Source organism: Anoplophora glabripennis, unplaced genomic scaffold, assembly GCF_000390285.2.
Source record: "Anoplophora glabripennis isolate ALB-LARVAE unplaced genomic scaffold, Agla_2.0 scaffold79, whole genome shotgun sequence".
Taxonomy (NCBI): Eukaryota; Metazoa; Arthropoda; class Insecta; order Coleoptera; family Cerambycidae; genus Anoplophora; species Anoplophora glabripennis.
Genome location: NW_019416623.1, coordinates 1143519 through 1163449, shown reverse-complemented (window position 1 = coordinate 1163449; position 19931 = coordinate 1143519). Strand labels below are relative to the sequence as shown.

The 19931-nt window shown below is 33.8% G+C and overlaps 1 protein-coding gene across 1 annotated transcript in view; it reads left to right on the top strand.

The window, feature by feature from the left end:
• LOC108917159 overlaps positions 1–19931 on the top strand; it is a 234381-nt gene that overhangs the window by 75938 nt on the left and 138512 nt on the right. The window contains exon 9 of the mRNA XM_023455102.1: positions 11088–11171. Coding sequence (XP_023310870.1) covers positions 11088–11171 — 84 coding nt within the window. The remainder of the gene's footprint in view (positions 1–11087; positions 11172–19931) is intronic.

Here is a 19931-nt window from a genome sequence, read left to right as displayed (position 1 = left end):
CTAATGGGCCGGCCACACATACAGGCTTTACCGCGCGCTTGCCTGCACAAACCAGTTTGTATCGGGAAGCCCGTACGTGTGGCCGGCAAAACGTTATCTCGCACAAACTGAAAAGCGCGGCTTGCGTAAACTTCGACTTGCTGAAGATTTTGTTTGTGCAAATTCGGTTTGCACGGTAAAATTTGAGCGTGTGGACGGCGCACGGTGTTCAGTTAAGAGAAATTGCGGCAGAAAACCTTAAATCTCTATATGATCTCCCTGTAGCCAAATATCTGAGAGTACCAACTCAATCTTTCATGAGGAAATATATACAGTGTGTTTCACTGAAAGTCGGGACTCCTCCGTATTTAGGATGGCGTTGGCCGATTTTAAAAATTCTTTTTTTATGTGGTAGTACTCACAAAGGCCTAATTTTTAATATTATATTTTTTGACATGTGATCTTTTCTACGGCCTACTATCTTTAAGAAAAGACCCTCAAAAATTAAAAAACATATTAGGCATTTTTTCAAGAAAAAATTGATAGCATTTTCGATTTGATCACACCTCAAAACCCGAAATACACAGTTTCATTATTATAGTTTTTACAGGGTGTTCATAAAATAGGTGAAACTTTTCACTTATTGCAGTGTCCTGTATTAACAGTGAAAAATATTTTCAAGGTATTTTTTCATAATTTTATTAACCGAAGGTATATCCATGCAGTTTCATTGATTTCACTCATACAGGGTGCTCACAATAGGACAGCCAAATTATATATATTTTTTATTATACCAGAAATGAGTTTCACAACGGAATAATATATAAATATGTATTACTGTTTTCCACCATTAGTCCACCATGCACTCTTCAATTCGTCTCCTCTTATTTTTAATAACTCTTCTCAACTGATGTGGTAGTATTTGTCGACATGCTTGTCTAATTATATTACATAAATCTTAATTAAAAAAAAAACACGTGTTTTGTAGGATTTTATGTGATCGCATAATCGGTCCCTCCTTTTTTGCAGAGATTTTTTTGAATTTTTTAAACAATGAGACAGACCTTCTATCTTCAATTATATGGAGCACCTATTCATATGCGGTAATAGTACGTCATTGGTTGAATGAGTATTTCCAGAGAAAGTGAATGGTCGCAACAGTCCGTTAGCTGAGTGGCCGTCAAAAGCTTCAGACTTGACGCCACTTGATTTCCTTTTATGGGGAATTGTGAAAAAGATAATGTATAAAACAAGGCTACAGAACAGAGAAGATTTATGTAATAGACAAGCATGTCGACATATAACACCACATCAGTTGAGGAGAGTTATTAGAAATAAGATGAGACGAATTGAACAGTGCATACCAAATGATGTGAACTAGTAGAAAACAGTAATATTTAAATATTATTTCGTTGTGAAACTCATTTCTAGTATAATAAAAAATATATATAATTTGCTTGTCTTGTCCTATTGTGAGCAGCCTGTATGAGTGAAATCAATGAAACTGCATAGATATACCTTCGTTTAATAACATTATGAAAAAATATCTTGAAAATTTGCACCTATTTTATGAACACCATGTAAAAGCTTTAAAAGCTAGATACCTGAGTCTTACACAATTTGAAAAGCGAATTTTTGTACACCTACCCGATTGTAGAACTGGACCTCTCAATTGTAAATTACATTGTCGGAACATTTTCAAGGAGTATTTTTTAAAATCAGTAAAATATTTTTAAAAACTTTGCAGTCGTAGATAAAATATTGTAAATAATACTTGCGATAACTGGGTTTTTACCGAACTCATTATGTAATATACTATTACACTTTAACAATGATATCCATTTATTATTAATTGCTTTAATCTGATAGCACTTCCGATTACGTCGTAATTACTCCTTAAGCACCGCATTGTTAATTCTAATTTTAACCCCAAAAGCTTGCCCCTGCCTTAATTTCGTCTGTTAATCTAACTCATTAAATATTTTATTAATTAAGATACAATTCGGGGATCCGACTAATGATTTTAAATTGTACGAATCAAATATGCCGCTCTCCGTCGCTCTCCGGCTCGCTTACTTGCTTTGGGATTGATTAATTAACTTGCCCAGCGAGCTTAATGGTACTGTCTTCGCGTTTCTTATTATAAATTCCTTAAGGAGCATTTGGACCGCTTCCGGTTATCAAGGAAGCGCTTACCATGATTACGGCAAGGTTGTTCCTTGAAAAAGCGAAAAATTATTTTTTTAAAACTAAAGTATGTACTAGAGCGATCAACTTGACGTTGTATCGTTAGCTGTGTACAGGGAGCAGTTGCCTTCCTGGGTGCTATTCAGGCTTATTGAGTGGTAGTAAAAGTAATTCGTACGCCCTCGAGATATTTTAACTAGTTATTTCATCATAAGGACAACATTTTAAGCATAAATCATTCAGAAAGCTCACGTAAATTATTACAGCAATTAGTGGTAACAGACTTCACACTACACAAAGAAAGACAAGCGTTTTTGAGGTGATATAACTTGTAATAAATGTCTTTAAATCTTTTGGAATAAATAATAAGTTGCGTTCCAAAGTAAACAGGACTTTTCAAAAATAGGTATTTCTAGTAAGGCCATCTATTGGCAACTACATGCGTCGAAAAGGTAGGTAGATGCTTTACTGATGTACTTTCAAGATTTCATCGCATTTGGACGAATAGAAGTGAAGTTATTGAGTCTGAAGGGGCAGAATGTTTGTGCCATCGATACAAAAATGAGCTAATATTAAGTTTTGTTTTAAACTTAGTACAACTTACCAAAACGTTTGAATTGATGAACCTTGTTTATGGTGATTCCGTGGCACAGTTCATGAGTAGTGTACGTAATTTAAAAACGGTCGTGAGGACATAAATGATGAACAACATATTGACCAACCGAAATCAGTGATTCCGCAGATTCCATCAAAACTGTACGTGAATTCATCAAAGATCAACCACAAGCTTCATTGTAATTCATGGAATTGGGATTGTGTATCTTAAAAATATCAATTTATTGCATTTTGACCGAACATTTATACTACCGAAAAGTGTGTGTACGACCAAAAGGAGGATAAAAAGGACCAAATCTTCCTTTACAATATTGTGTCTGGTGATGAAACGTGTTGTTTTCAATATGATCTAGCAACCACATGCCACAGTGCCGAGTGAAAGACGCCAAACGAGCCAAAACCCAAAAAATCTCATATGTCCAGTCGATATCTGTTTCGGGATGGATGTTTTATATAGTAACGCTAATTTTTGTTGGAAGTAGTGTTGTTCTAAATATTATGTAAAATGATAATTGTGATATGTGCCCACTGAAAAGTTCTGCATAATTGTTAGCGCAAGAAAATGTATAACTCGGAGAATATTGACATTTGAGAAAATAGTCAAAGGAAAAAGTTTCGTTTTGAGATACTCTTCAAAATAAAAGAGGTCCAAAATTTGTATGTGCATTATTGTTGCTGCAATGCAGTACACAGGGTGGTCCCGAGGTAATGGGCCAAACATCATGGGTAGATTCCCGAAGCAAAAATATTGCGATTTAACCGAACTTACCTTAGTACAAAAGTTGATAGTTAAAGAGATACAGGGTGTTAAATGTAAAATATTATTTTAGTTTATTTCCATTTATTTCTTAATAAATGCAAATATCTACACAAAATTTTGGGGTTTGGGGTTCTTTGGATAGAGGAATTGAAATTTGTTCACATTTTGGTTATAGTTCATAGAGGGCGCCAGCTGCCGTAGATTGAAGGTGTTGGAAACGACATAACTTTTTTGTACTTTAAGGTATCTCATCTTTGGTATCAAATTCTTATTTTCCAACTTTTTTTACACAAAAAAGGTAGACTTTATGAAAGTAGCTGTCTCGCACCGTTTCCGAGATATTTGGCTTTGAAACTTCCAATGCTAATAGTTGAAATAATTAAAATAATTTAGAAATGTCAAAAACAAGGGTTTATTTAGAATTAAAAATTGTAATGAACAGTAAAATAGTAAACATTAGTAAAAAATATGCCTTTTTGACAATAATTGCTCAAAATGTCCACCTCTAACTTCAATACATTTATCAACACGTTTATTAAAAGATTGTCTTATTTTAAAGTATAAATCCTTAATGCGAAATGACTTTGCAGCATTTAAAACCTGCTACTAAAGTTCTTCTCAAGTGTTTATAGTTTCTCCATAAACAACTGATTTCATGTAACTCCAAAAACGAAAACCTCGGCATTCTATCTCACATTTATGTATACGAGTATACAATTTAATTTGTAAGCTAAGATGTAATTTTAATTAGATACGAATAATACTTAATAGAAATTAGCATACAAATGACAGCAATAAGACAAGTGGAAGACGTCAATTATTTGATTTTCGTCCAAATCCTACTTAAGAAACTTTACCGCTAAATTAATAATACCTGTAGGTACTTAATTGTAATTTAATGCAACAGCATTGGAAGTTTCAAAGCCAAATATCTCGAAAACGGTGCGAGATAGCTACTTTAATAAAGTATACCTTTTTTGTGTTAAAAAAGTTGAAAAATAAGAATTTGTTACCAAAGATGAGATACCTTAAAGTACAAAAAAGTTATGTCATTTTTAACACATTCAATCTACTGCAGCTAGCGCCCTCTATTTAACCAAAATGTGAACAGATTTCAATTCCTCTACTCAAAGAACTCCAATCATCAAAATTTTGTGAGGATATTTGCATTTGTTAAGGAATAAATTAAAGAAAACTGAAATAATATTTTACATTTAACACCCTGTATCTCTTTAACTATCAACTTTTGGACTAAGGTAAGTTCGGCTAAATCGCAATATTTTTACTTGGGGAATCTACCCATGCATTTTGGCCCATTACCTCGGGACCACCCTGTAGACTGAAAACAAATCGTGAAAAAAAATGTGAAAAAATATGTTTCTTTCATGAATTTATTTTGGACGTTGACTAATATGGAGCAGCCATATAAAAAGTATGGTTCTGAGTACTTCATGATTTGGAAGTATTTTATTTTTTCATCGAAATCGGCCGGGTAGATTTCGCACAATTCAATTGTTAATTAAGAAAATACAGATTTATACTTATTTTTCAATTCTCTCTCACGGTAAAACCAATGATTATTTTGAGCCCCCAATTTTTATACATACCCTTTGGAGTACCAACTATCAATACCCATTTAAAATTTTTCGATTTTATCCATTTTAGCAGCAATTAGAATTTTTTAAAAATTTCTTCGAAAAAATACTTATAAACATTTAGAGCTGGAGTTACCCTATTTGCATATTCTTCAAATGTAATTATAGGAGCTAATAAAGGAAGATCCACTTTTCATCTTGCCGATACGATGAATCATCATCGAGATATGAAGGCTCAAAGTTGCAGTGAGTTTACAGCAAAACAACGTACTGTACCTACAACAATCAAAAGTGATTTTGATTGTTTGAAGCAGACTTTATAACTATAAAAATTTGTTTAAATCGGAAATATATTTTAACTGTTCTGATGCAAAAAAGATTGATACATTTCACAGGAATCGAGCAGAGAGTCAACGAGTGTGAAGTGGGGGGACTATGCGGCGGAGCAGCATAATTCACTCGTCCAACTTCAATCGATTTTTTCTCAGCTACAACCTACTTTTAAAACAGATAACGACTGGACTATTTGGAGCAGTTAAAAGTGAAGACGATGTTAATTTTCTTTTACGATTCCAAGGGCATTGTTCCACCGAGCCAAACTGTTTATATATTATATTATATCCTATCTTGGCGATTTGAAGGCGTTAAGTGCATCGATCGACAATTGTGACCGATTTTTTTTACTAAAAATCGTATTTTAACTGTCAACCGCTCCTCATATTTGGAAAGGAAAGCGTTTTGTGGACGTAGAACTATCCGAAAGGCTTGTAGCGACATCCTGAAGAACATCTCGGTCGACGATCTAAAATGCTCATTCGACATGCTTTTAGACCATGGAAATCGCTGTATTGAGTTGGAAGGGGACTATTTTAAATAAAATAATTCCGTTTTGCTAAAAAAATTGTTCTTATTTTTAAAAAGTCCTGTTTAATTTGAAACGCACTTTGTATTACATATTTTAATTCTACAAGACGTTATTGGTGTAACCCGGGAATTGTGAGCATAAGTATATACAGGGTGTTGCATCACGAGAGGGATTTCCATCTGCAAACGCTTATGTAATTCACAGTACAGATTTACTGTAAATGTTTGGTAGATCTACATGAATGGCAATCGAAATCTACAGATTATAATTAATTTTTTGTCATGTGTTTTTATTATGCGTATTTAAATAATCATCAAACTGTAACAAGAAAAAGAGACATGTCGCTGAGATTACTTTTTATGTTCTTTTCGATAATCATATGGGAATATCAAAAAAATACATACGGGGCGATGTTTTCTAGAGTTACAAAAAAAATAAAAATTTTGCAGTCCGGACCTGGAATACATATTATTTAAAGAAAATGAGGTTTAAAATATGCATGCTTATTTATAACATCTACTCTCAATTAAGCATTTGTTAATTTTTATCATGTGTCCTGTAGGTAATTTAGTTTTAGAAGCCATAGTCTCGTATATTCAATAGCTTATTTAAATAACCACCAAAGTGTATCAAAAAAAAGAAACACGTCTTTAAGGTCACTTTTGTATGCTCTTTCCGAATATCGTATCGGAATTTCAAAAAAATACATACAAAGTGTTGTTTTCTAGACTTGCACAAAAAATTTACAATTTTTGCAGTCCGGACCTGGATTTTTTTGCTGTCATATATGCATACATGAAGTATCGTGAGTGCATTAACCTTACCAAATATGAACCCATTGTTCCATTCCCTACCAAAGTTATGAGACATAAAGCAGTTTTGACCAAACATCATAAATCATCCTGTATATCAATAAAGAATGGCCAAGGAGCTACTTGTATAGGCGATCCTAGTTACCCTAGATGTCCTCTATCTCCTATTAAGCCATGTCCTTCTCCTGATGCAACACCCTGCAGATACTGTTAATTTTATAAGTTAACAAATGCCAATAATAATTATTAATTTTTCAGTTTTATCTCTCTCAAATGTAGGAGTATACATTTATTACTCTACAGGGTTTCTAAAATGTAGGCAACATGATACAGTGGAAACTAAAAAAATATTACTTTTACATAAGTTTACCTAAAAAAAAAGAAAATTATTGATTTGTACTAATTGTTTACAAATATTTTTTCTACGTTGACCAAATTTAAAGAGACGCAATTAGAAGAAATTAATAATTTAATTATGTTTTTAAATGAAAGTGTGGCAGCAACTTTTTAAGGGCGAATTTTGGTATATGAGTAAATTAGGTTCAAATAGTCTCTAACAAGGTGCCCTGTTATAAAATATTATATGCTCAATTGTTGATTCATTTTTTGTATACTTTATCCACAACTGGGTGTAAAAGTGTACTTTCCGCTTTTAAGTTTTTAGAGTAGGTTTACACACGGACGATAAAGTGATTCTATAACTTTTCTTCATTTCTTGTTACATGTAAACGAAACGATAAAACAGTAATTAAACTGACAACTGACAATTTTATTAAATGCCAGTTTTAGACATGACACTTTTATGACTGCACCAGTTATGGAAACAATTTTGTTCATATCAAGGTTGTAATAAGATTTTACCTACGACCACTACTGTAAATACTTAAAAACACACCGTCTGCGATCAATGTAAGATTCCTATTACGTACCGTAAAAAAATCGCACAGTTTTCCTAGCAACCGCCTAGCAACGGTCAATACAATACTGTTTGTATTGACCGTTGCTGGGCGGTTGCTAGGAAAACTGTACGATTTTTTTTACCAAGTTGTGTGATTCTTTAACGTACGACGTAATAGGAATCTTGCATTGATCGCAGACGGTGTGTTTTTAAGTATTTAAAGTAGTGGTCGTAGGTAAAGTATAGTACGTAATACGTGGTGTAATGCAATTACGCACTCATAGAATTACGCACTCGCCGCTACGCGGCGTCGCACTATGTATCATTTTTGTTTGTTTGTACAAAAATCAAATATCTTGACTCAGAGAGTAGATAAAAATATGAGCCTGGTTGCAAATGGAAGCTGAATGGATGTAGAATATGAGAAAAATATGACTGGGACGATTTTTTTTCTATATTACTTTCGAATGACCAGGCAAAGTCTATGCAACCCAAAAATTTTATGGATTTTTCTAATTATTACGGTCCTAATTCTCTTAAAATTTATCTATAAGTCACTGCTTACCTTCTACAGTGTGTTTATTTGACATTTATTTGTAAAATAAAAAATAGAAACCCAGGTTGATAATTAATCTTTAATTTGTGAATAATTTTCTTGCTTAACAGTGTCAAAAAGCTTGAAAATAATACCGATTTTGGAGAGACTTTGCTAGCGTTAGAAAAATGATAGAAACTTTTTGACGCCAGATTTGGAATTGCCGTGCTAAATTGTGCAAAATCGTGTGCATTGGAATAAATTTTAAGAGAATTAGGACCGATATTATTAGAAAAATCCATAAAATTTTTGGGAACCATAGACTTTGCCTGGTCATTCGAAGGTCATATTGAAAAAAAATCGTCTCAGTCATATTTTTTCCATATTATACATCCATTCAGCTTTCATTTGCAACCAGACTCATATTTTTATCTACTTTCTGAGTCAAGATATTTGATTTTTGTACAAACAAAAAAAAAAAATGATACATAGTGCGTCGTGCGTAACTTTTCCATTCGTGCGTAAAATGCTTTTTACAACACTTATTACTTAATATACTATTATAGACCTTGGTATGTAATAGCTTTAACCCTTTAGTTTATTATAAAGGTATTAGCTAATTCAAAAATTAACAAACATGTTTTCTAAAAAGTGTTATCATCAGTAAGTGTGCGATATAGTCTATCATCTAGTCGACCATCATACCCACACGTTTTTGAGGTAGCCGATATCTATTTGATGACGTTAGCTCAAGGTTATTCGAAGGTCACTCCTCCTTTTTTTTATGGTAATACAATTCTTGTCCCCGGATTCTGAAAAAGTGAGAAATTTCAAGTTGGGATACGTGGTTGATTTATTTTTTAACGTTTAAATGTTCGAGGTGATTTGAAGGTCAACTCTTGTTTTTTTTGGTAATACAATTTCTGACCTCGGATTTTGAAATAGCCAGAAATTTTACATTCGGACAGTGCCAGTGATTTAGTTACTTTTAAAGTAATTTTCAAAGTTATTTGAAAGTCAGTTCTCCGTCTCGGACTTCTCAGGCTCGAATCTCATCAAAATAGTAGATATCGGGGAAAAATGATTATGGGTTATCAGGCTCTTGGTGATTTCAATAAGATCGACTCTAAGACGGTGAAATGACAATTTTCTTATGATTTTCATATTTTTGAGGGCATGAAAATGACCTACACGCTCTCAGCTTGTCTCCTTAGAATAGTTGGTTTCACACTGAGAATATTTATTTCACATCCTGCTATATCAGAATATAATGGAGATGGCGATTTTATCCTGAATGGGCCCCTCCTACGATATAGAGAGGTATTACCTTAAAAAAACACGAGTTAGTCTTTGAACACGACCTTCAAGGTCAAAACCAAAGTCTAAAGATGGTGGTTCCCAATGACCCAAACAACTTTTATCAGTCAATAAGGGAATGTGACCTTCAAATGACATTGAAAATTACCTTAAAAAATAGCAACCAAGAGTTGACCTCCAAATAACATTGAACATGAACTACATTTCTTGAACGGACATCGTCTTCGGGCTCAGAGACCTCAAAGACATGATCTAGTCTATCATACAATGATTTTTGTAATTATTCAAAATAAAAACTAAAAGTGATATGATTAAATATAATTAATAAAAAAACACATCTAACATATTGAAATAGTTAAATTATATAATTATTCAAAGATAGATCTTGTATTTTTGTTGTTCTAACATCACCCCTGACAAAGGTAAATACATGACAAGAGCTGCTATAGAAAGGTTTTCCTGTTTCCACATTTTGCGTAGGATTGTTTCGTTTGCGAATGTAATTATATACAGGGTGTCCCGAAATTCCTGCAACAAAATTTGCTTATAGATTCTTAAGACAAATTTAGAGGACCCAGAATTTTTTCTTTTTGACAACTGGCCCCCTCTTTCGGAGTTACAGCCCCCTGAAATCTGCCCCTAAGAAACCATGTTGTACGAGAATCACTAAATTTGGTACACAGGGGTTTTATGGCATGTGGAATCTCACAGTGCTGCACTTTTTGGCGAGAAACCCCCTTAAGACACTTTTTCGTGGGCCCCCTTGTCTTTGGAGCCAGAAAAATTTGGTAGTAAATTTGATGTTTTTTTTAATTATTAGTTAGCTAGAAAGCCATTGAATTTAGAAACTTTTTTGTCTCTTGATATTTGTTTCGTAAAACGCAATGTTTTTGAGGAAAATTGCGATTCACGATATGCATTCGATCACATTTTGACATTTTTCTCGAAAACATTGCGTTTTACGAAAAAAGTGTAATGGGACAAAAAGTTTCTAAATTTAATGGCTTTCTAGTGGACTGATAATTTTTAAGAAATTTATATATGCGACCAAATTTTTTTGACTCCAAAGACAAGGGAGCCCACGAAAAATTGTCTTAAGGCGGTTCTCCGCCAAAAAACGTAGCACCATCAGATTCCACATGTCATAAAATCCTGTGTACCAAATTTAGTGATTCTAGTACAACAGGGTTCTGACATATAAAAAAAGGATTATTCTTAGGGGCGGGCTTCAGGGGCTGTAACTCCGAAAGAGGGGGCCACTTGGTAAAAATACGGGTCCCCTATATTTGTTTTAAGAATCTGTGACCAAATTTTGTTGCATGTTTTTTAAAAAGTAAGTCCTTTAGCTTTTATTTTTGCTTTGCGGGTCGTAAATGCCCATTACACATTCTTGGTTACGACTATATGTTTTTATTAATTGTTTTACCATTTTAATAGTACCCAGTCCATGATGTATTAAATTAAATATTTATTTAGCATATATCGCTCAATTATGATAAACTGAATGCAATTTAACATCTCTAGGAAGACAAATTCGGTGGATGGCCCTCGGTCCCTGCCGCGCAGAGGTGTCAAGTCGCGCCTCCTCCAGTTCAACACCAGCCACGGGTACGTCTGTTTGTACGTACTTATATAACCTCACACCAACCCCCTTCAGTCAGCACTCTGGCAGCGGCAGGATCGAGGGTCGTTTTTTTCAATTTTTGTAACTCTCTGGTCGATTATCTCCTAGAAAAGAAAAACAGTTTGTGTTCTCGAAAGGCCTGCCACTGCCATTGTGTCGCCATTCATCACTGCCCTTTCATTTTTGTAAGATGTGTCGCGTGTGTGCCTCTTCGAAAACATTTACTGTTTTTTTTTCTTGACGGTGTTTTCTAGGTCCATAATACTCTTTTCTTACATTTAATGCACCTGGCTGTTTATATCCATTTGGATGTCTATTTATTTTATTCCTTAATTCAACTGTCAAATCTCTAGAGGGTGGTCGTTCCTTGGACAAAACTTCATACAAAAACGCTTCGTTTGGAGATGACCTGCTCTCAAAGTTTTTTTTCTTGAATATGTTTATAACTACTTGAAGTATCAGTACCAAATATTTAATATTAGTTTTTAAATTGTAATGGTGTGCCGCAAAAAATATGTTGTCTGAAACTTGTCAATAGCAAGCAGAAAATAATGTGACGTTCATTTTCAATTATGAAAAAATGTTTCGTAAACAACAAAGATTTGTTCGTAGCTTTCTAAGTACATCAATATGTATTGAGAATAATTTACTTTTAAATATGTACTAAAGAAATACCAGTCTTTTTAAAATGTATTTTCTCATATTACAAGGTGCGTTCGAAAGTAAACAGGACCTTTCAAAAATAGGTATTTCTAATGAGGCCATCTATCGGCAGTTACATGGATGAATAGAAGCAGAGTTATCGCGTCTGAAGTGATATATGTTTATCTGCTCCCACTATAGTAAATAGACTATTAATACATTTAGTCCAATCGGCAGAGGCCGAAAAGTTACTGTTGGTGACATTTCCTTGATAACACGGAAACAACTACACAGGAATACTTTAAATGATGAGTACAATAACAGGCTAATTTGCTGACAAAGTATTTTATCAGGAAAAAAGTTATTAACAATTTAATCGTGAAAAAAAATTTTTTTAGTAGTTTTCTTTAAATAACTCAGCGGGATGACTTTCTACGAAAAAATGCTTAGGACATGATTTTGTTCATAATAAAAATAGTTACAAAATGGCGGTGGTCCGATTACGAAATTTGCAATAACAAAGCCTTGAGATTGAAAATACTGTATAAAACGTCAATTTTTTAAAGTTGCTGTAAATATGTCAATTATAAACAAAAAGTGATAAAACTTTCGAAAACTATAGTTCGATATATATACAATAACGATGTTAAAGCCGAAAATCAGGAGAGCAAAACTTTTTGTTCTATAAGGTGTTATACATCCATCGGCATCTGAAACTCGAAATTTGTTTGAAGTTTTGCTGACACTTGAAATTGGGTATACACATAGTGTAAATATGCAGAAACCAAAAGCAATTTGCAAAATTCAATTATTTTCATTTTTGCAGCTTTGGTAAGATTTTATACGTCAACCTAGTTTTATACGTCACTGTTTTTTTTTTAATTTTTGGAAAAATATATACCTATGTATGTATATTTATAAAATATTCCATCACAGTAGATTACCAGCACAATTACCTACAATTAAAAAATAATAATAATTTATTAATTTTCATCGTTTAGATCCTAAGCTACTTAACATTTTGCGCCTGTTAGCCGTAGTCGTACATTATTCAACATATCAACATAATAGAAAATCGTACATGTGGGGTAAACCTTTAACTTTCCATTTTCGAGCGCGAGCTCCCTCTTCGGCTCTTTTATACTATTAGAAATATGCAACAGTAAATTTAAACAATTGTTTACTTAAAGATAAAGGTTTACCCCACGCGTACGGTTTTGTTTTATGTTTATACATTGAATAATGTACGAGTATGGCTAACAGGCGCAAAATGTTAAGTAGCTTAGGATCTAAACGATGAAAATATATATTTTTTAAATTGTAGGTAATTGTGCTGGCTAATCTACCGTAATGGACTATTTTATAAATATACGTCCAAAAATTAAAAAAACAGTGACGTATAAAACTAGGGTGACGTATAAAACCTTACCAAAACTGCAAAAATTAAGATACTTGAATTTTGCAAATTGCTTTTGGTTTCTGCATAATTACACTGTGTGTATCTTTCAAGTGTCAACAAAACTTCGAACAAATTTGGCAAAGTTTCGAGTTTCATATGCCGATGAATGTATAACACCTTATAGAACAAAAAGTTTTGCTCTCCTGATTTTCGGCTTTAGCGTCATTATTGTATATATATCGAATTATAGTTTTCGAAAGTTTTATTACTTTTTGTTTATAATTGACATTTTTACAGCAACTTTAAAAAGTTGACGTTTTATACCGTTTTTTCAATCTCACAGCTTTGTTATTCCAAATTTCGTAATCGAACTAGCGCCATTTTGTAGCTATTTTTATTACGAACAAAATCATGTCCTAAGCATTTTTTCGTACAAAGTCATCCCGCTGAGTTATTTAAAGAAAACTACTAAAAAAAATTTTTTCACGATTAAATTGTTAATAACTTTTTTTCCTGATAAAATACTTTGTCAGAAAATTAGCCTGTTTGTACTCATCATTTAAAGTAGGCATGTGTAGTTATTTCCGGGTTATCAAGGTTTGACACAGGCGGAACCTCTACCAACTGGACTAATTGCTTTTAAGGAAGTAAGTGGATTTTACCGTAGAAGTGGAAGTTGCTATGGACTACGGGAGGTAAGTGTAGTAACTTACCTGCCTAAGGAAAAAAGCGAGTTTGTGTTATAAATGCATATTTTATGAATAAATAAATAGAAATATTTGATGAACATAACATTTTATTTATTACTATGAATGAATATCTATAGTAATTGTACAGTTATTACATTTAGTAACATTTATAAAATCTGGATAATTATTCCCCTCGCGTTTACTAATTGTCACATTTTTCTAAAAATGATTTATCCGCTCCATTTCAGTCACCGGAGGCTCAATATTATCTGACTGATCCATTAAAACAGCATGATGCGACGTACTACTAGAACTTGGAGTTGAACTATCATTGTAAAGAATCCTATTGGCTATTTCATTTTTGTTACTTAAACTGTCAGCGACATAACTTTCTGCAATTGTGGATGATATCCACCCACCATGCCTCTCCATTGCTAATACATCAACTCCTGTATTAACCAGTAACATTGCCGATGTTCTTTGGAATGAATGGCCTGTATATGTTTTAGGATGTTCTAGTTTCAAAAACTGTACAATCTTATTAGGAATCATAGTATTCTTGCCGACTGGTTGGTTGTAAGAACTACCTGCTTGATAGCGCATAAAAAGGCGTGAAATTTCAGTTTTAATTTCCAAACTAATCTTGATATATTTCTCGAGAATTTCTAGGTGAGAAACAGAACCGAGACAAGAAGTAATTGTAAACGTACGTGACATACCATTTTTAGAATCTGGAATTGTAACTACAATAATGTCATCGAAATTTTTAAAATTGACATTTTCCAAAGTAAGTTTGCAAAACTCATCAGAACTGCATGCTCCTGCAATGCCTAAGACCATCACTACCTTCATTCGCAAATAAGTGTTATCAGGTGCCTGAACGAGAAAATCGTTGACTTGTTCTCTTGTAAAATCGTTTGACTTTTTAGGTGTATAGCCGTCATTCTTTCAAAAATGCTCCCAGCTTGAGGTATTTTGATATATCCACGTTCTCCTCTATGAAAATAGTTGACTTTATCATTGAGTATTCACTCTACAAACTCGCCGTTGACTTTAAAGTTCTTGACTTCCCATTAAATATTCTAGCAGTGACATTTCAGAAACATCAGTATTTTTGTTCTGGCACCATTCTTTGAAATTTCTATATGCTCGTCCGTAGTGCAAGGGCTGGCAATAGAGTCCGAGTAAATTATACTTAACTGCTGCGTGGTGTATAACATTTTATCTGCTCCCACAGTTCTTTATGGTTCATGAAATAAAGATTAGGTTTTATTTTTTGACATTTCTTAATCAATTCATTTTGACATTATTCGAAATCTTGCAAAGTTGTTTGGATTTTGTCGTTTCTAAGGTGTTTATAAACAAAGCTACATAAAAGTTGCAATTTTGCTGGTTTTGAATTATTATTTCTAAATGAGTGATTTTCAAATAGAAAGTGCATCAAATGCTGCCTGCGAATTTTTATTGCCCGAGAAGTCGAACGTGTGCTACGGACGAGCATATAGAAATTTCAAAGAATTGTGCCAGAACAAAAATACTGGTGTTTCTGAAATGTCACTGCTATCATATTTCATGGATAAGTCAAGAATTTTAAAGTCACCGGCGAGTTTGAGGAGTGAATACTCAATACCCTAAGCTGAGAGCATTTTGGAAACGTAAGAATGACGGCTATTTTGCAATTAAATAATGATTCAGCAGGTAAAGCAACGCTTTTTATTACTTTTAATTATAAGCGCATACATGTCACAATAACAACTGTCAAAATCAACAACCACAAGTCTAAAATTAATATTATTTCAAATTTATTGCAACACTCTCCCTATTTGAAATAAGTCTTTGACCTCTGGTGCACTTCAGGAATTTAACTTTATCCAAAGGCTTCGTTAATGAATCTGCCAACATGTAATTAGTGGATACATACTTGTTTGATATAATTCCATTATCAATTTTCTCCTTCAGGAAATGATGACGTATATCAATATGCTTCGTGCGAGCTTGATAAGTACCATTCAAAGCCAATTTCTGAGCACCCTGATTATCTACATATAATAAAGTTGGTTTCGTGTTAGCACTGAGTTCATAGCTTAAGCCTCGGAGCCATATAGCTTCTTGTACGGCAGATGACATAGCCATATATTCTGCTTCGGTCGTACTTAAGGCTACTGTGGGCTGTTTCTTAGTGTTCCAGGAAATTGGAGAGCCATTTTTCAAGAAAATATAACCCGTAACTGAACGCCTATCGTTCGGATCGCTTCCCCAATCTGCATCACAGTAACCAATTATATCTGAATTATCAATTTCTGTTTTTCTACTGAACTCCAGTCGGTAATGTATTGTTCCTTTCAAGTATCGAAAAATGCGCTGGACTGCAGACCAGTGAGCCGGACCAGGGTTTTGATTGAAGCGACTAACACAGCTTATTGCATAACATATATCCGGTCTCGATATCTGTGATGCAAACAACAAACTACCAACTGCCTCTTGATATGGAATATTTTCCATTTTTCTTTTCCGTTCGTCCCCGATAGGTAATTGTTCTTTTATTAACTTTTCACCTGCAGACATTGGAGTATCCACTGGATTACTTTGGTCCATATTAAATTTTCTTAAAACCTTTTCTAAATAATCTTTCTGATCTATCCATATCTTTTTATTAACTCTATCTCTGGTTATTTGAAATCCTAATATTTTCTTCACAGGTCCAATGTCTTTCATTTTAAAATTCTTCATTAATTTAATTCTAATTTAGCATCTCTGTTGTTAGACAAAATGATTATATCGTCTACATAAACAGCTAAAATCAATTTTATTTCATCTGAAACTTTGTAGTACATACAAGGATCGGTTTGTGATTGCTGCATAGCAATTTTTTAAAAAAATGAGTCTAACTTCTGGTTCCATATGCGACTAGCTTGTTTGAGACCATATAATGATTTCTTTAAACGACAAACCTTGTTAGTGTTATCGTAACATTCTGGTGGAATCATATATACCTGTTCTGACAATTTGCCTTGCAAAAATGCAGTAACTGCATCCATTTGATCAATATCGAGGTCATTTTCTGCTGCAAATGCAAGTAAATACCTTATTGTACTGTATCGAACCACAGGTGAGTATGTTTCTTCAAATCAATGCCCTTTCTTTGAGCACATCCTTTTATTACTAAACGAGCTTTATACTGAAGCGAATTTTCATTCTGGCCTTTGGTTTTGAAAACCCACTTGCAATTTAATGGTTTTCTTCCTGGAGGTAAATCGACCAATTCCCAAGTTCCATTTTCAATGAGAGCATCATATTCGTTTTGCATTGCTTGAAGCCACTTGTCCCTATCTTGTCTGCTAAGTGCTTCTTCAACATCTAATGGATCACCATCTGCTTTTGTTATGACTGAATATGATACATAGTCTTGCATTGCCTTAGGAGGTTTTTTTTCGCTTTGAGCTCTATTCATTGGAACTGCAACCTCTGCTGTCATTTCTCTTTCTGGGACAAAATCTGAGTCACTATCATGAGATATTTCCGAGGATATTTCATTATTTTCTTCAGTAAAATCACCTGGACTCTCTCTTCTATTTTGATTGCTTTCAATCTGATCATTATTTTCCATTATAGGTTCATCTTGTCTGATTTCAACTTCTGTTATAAGGTCAGGTAAATCAATAAAATGTTTATCTGATTCATGAGTTGATTCCTCTAATAGAGTACATCCTTTCTCATTTTCGGCAAATTGAACGTTTCGAGAGACAAACACTATATTTCTGTTTGGATCGTATAGCCTGTATGCCTTTGACTCTAAACTGTAACCTACAAAGATACAAGAAAGTGCCTTAGAATCTAACTTCTTTCTTTTCTGATCATCTATATGTGCATATGCTTTACATCCAAATATTCTAGCATGCTTTAAGGTTGGTTTCTTATTATTCCATAATTCTTCTGGTGTTTTCTCTATAGATTTACTGGGCAAGCGATTAATTAAATAGACTGATGTGTATACAGCTTCTGCCCAAAAAACATTTGGTAGGCAAGCTTCGATTAGAAGACATCGAGCCTTCTCTATAATCGTTCGATTAAGCCTTTCTGCCTTGCCATTTTGCTCAGGGGTATATGGACAGGTAAGCTGATGTTGTATGCCTGCAGTCTCGAGTAAATTCTTCAGTTCGGCTCCACAATATTCGCCCCCATTGTCGGTTCGTAGACATTTTATTTTCTGACCGGTTTGATTTTCAACAAAACTTTTATAAATCTTAAAACATTCTATAACTTTACTTTTGTTTTTCAAAAAATAGACGGTTGTATGATGACTATAATCGTCAAGGAAGGTAAGCATATACTGCGAACCAGATAGAGATTTCTCTTGCATCGGTCCACATAAATCCGAATGCACCAGCTCCAAGACTCGCGAAGATCTAGTCTCACTTGCATGAAATGGTAAACGATGACTTTTTCCCAGCATACAAGTTTCACATACAAAATTCGGTTGAAAATTGTCTGAAAAGTCTACTCCATATACAAGTCCATTTTTCAACTTGTTTAAACTAGCTGTATTTACATGTGCCAAGCGCTTATGCCACATAGTACACTGTTTATCTGCATTACTGAACCAAGCGGAAACATTAATTTGCTTTGGAAGTAAATCCAATTTAAATAAATTGTTTTCTAAAGTAGCTGTAGCTATAAGTTGATTTGCAGAATTATAAATCTTGGCACCTTCAGAGTTGAAAATAATAGTGTTGCCTTTGTTTACTATTTGGCTAACAGATAACAAATTCACCTTTAAATCTGAGACAAAATATACATCGTGCACTTTGATGTCTGATATTTTGTTACTTCCAACTGACAGAGAAAGCTTGACATCACCAATAGATTCTGTATACATTTCTTCATTATTTGCAGTGGTGACAGTCAATTTCGCAGACTTTCTTTCAGTTTCTAGTGCATCTCGATTTCCTGTCATATGAGCTGAACAACCAGAGTCTAAATACCACAAATTATTGTTTTTATGTTGCACTGAGAACACGGAGAATAATGCGGAGTCAACTTGCTTTGACCTCTTATCCATATTGTCCTTCTTTTCACATTGACTTGCAAAGTGTCCATACCTATTGCAATTAAAACAACGTACACCTTTTTTGTTTTTCTTTAGAGTAGACCACTTGTTCTTAATGGACTTTGAACTAGCAGCACCATACATAGCCACTGACTTGTTTTCGGGATCCGTAACTACTGATATGTCTTGCAATAACTTGGTTTTGATTGAGTCTGCCGTCACTGAAGTACCTGAACTTTCAATGCCCATTATCATTGGCTTGTAACTTTCTGGAAGACCTGCTAACAAAATCGTGCCTATCCATTCATCACTAACAGTCAGACCTATACTTGATAATTTATGTGCGGTGGTAATGATTGTATTTACATATTTTTCTACAGAATTACTATTTTCCAACGTAGTAGTTATTAAAACACGCAATAAACCAACACGTCTTGTAAGGCCTGAATCCTGAAAAGCAGCTTCCAAGTTATCCCATGCTTCTTTGGCAGTTTTTGTACTTTGGACATGGACATAATTTAGTGGATCAACAAGTAATATAATTTTCGACCTGGCTTTAATTATTTTTTTATTGTCAGTTTCTGTACCTAGCACTGAATCCCACAGTTCTTCATGTTCCAAATACGTCTGTACAGCGAATTTCCATGAGTCGTAGTTTTCACGGCCCTTGAGCTTTTCAATCGGCGGCAACTGATACGACATTTTTCCGTGTACAAGAACTTATGATGAAGAAATATCTAATTTTACCATATATCCAAACAATTCAGAAGGCGTGTGGGGTCTGCGCCCATAACCTTTTGCAATTAAATAATGATTCAGCAGGTAAAGCAACGCTTTTTATTACTTTTAATTATAAGCGCATACATGTCACAGTAACAACTGTCAAAATCAACCACAAGTCTAAAATTAATATTATTTCAAATTTATTTCAACATATACCTAAAAAGTCAAACGTATTTACAAGAGA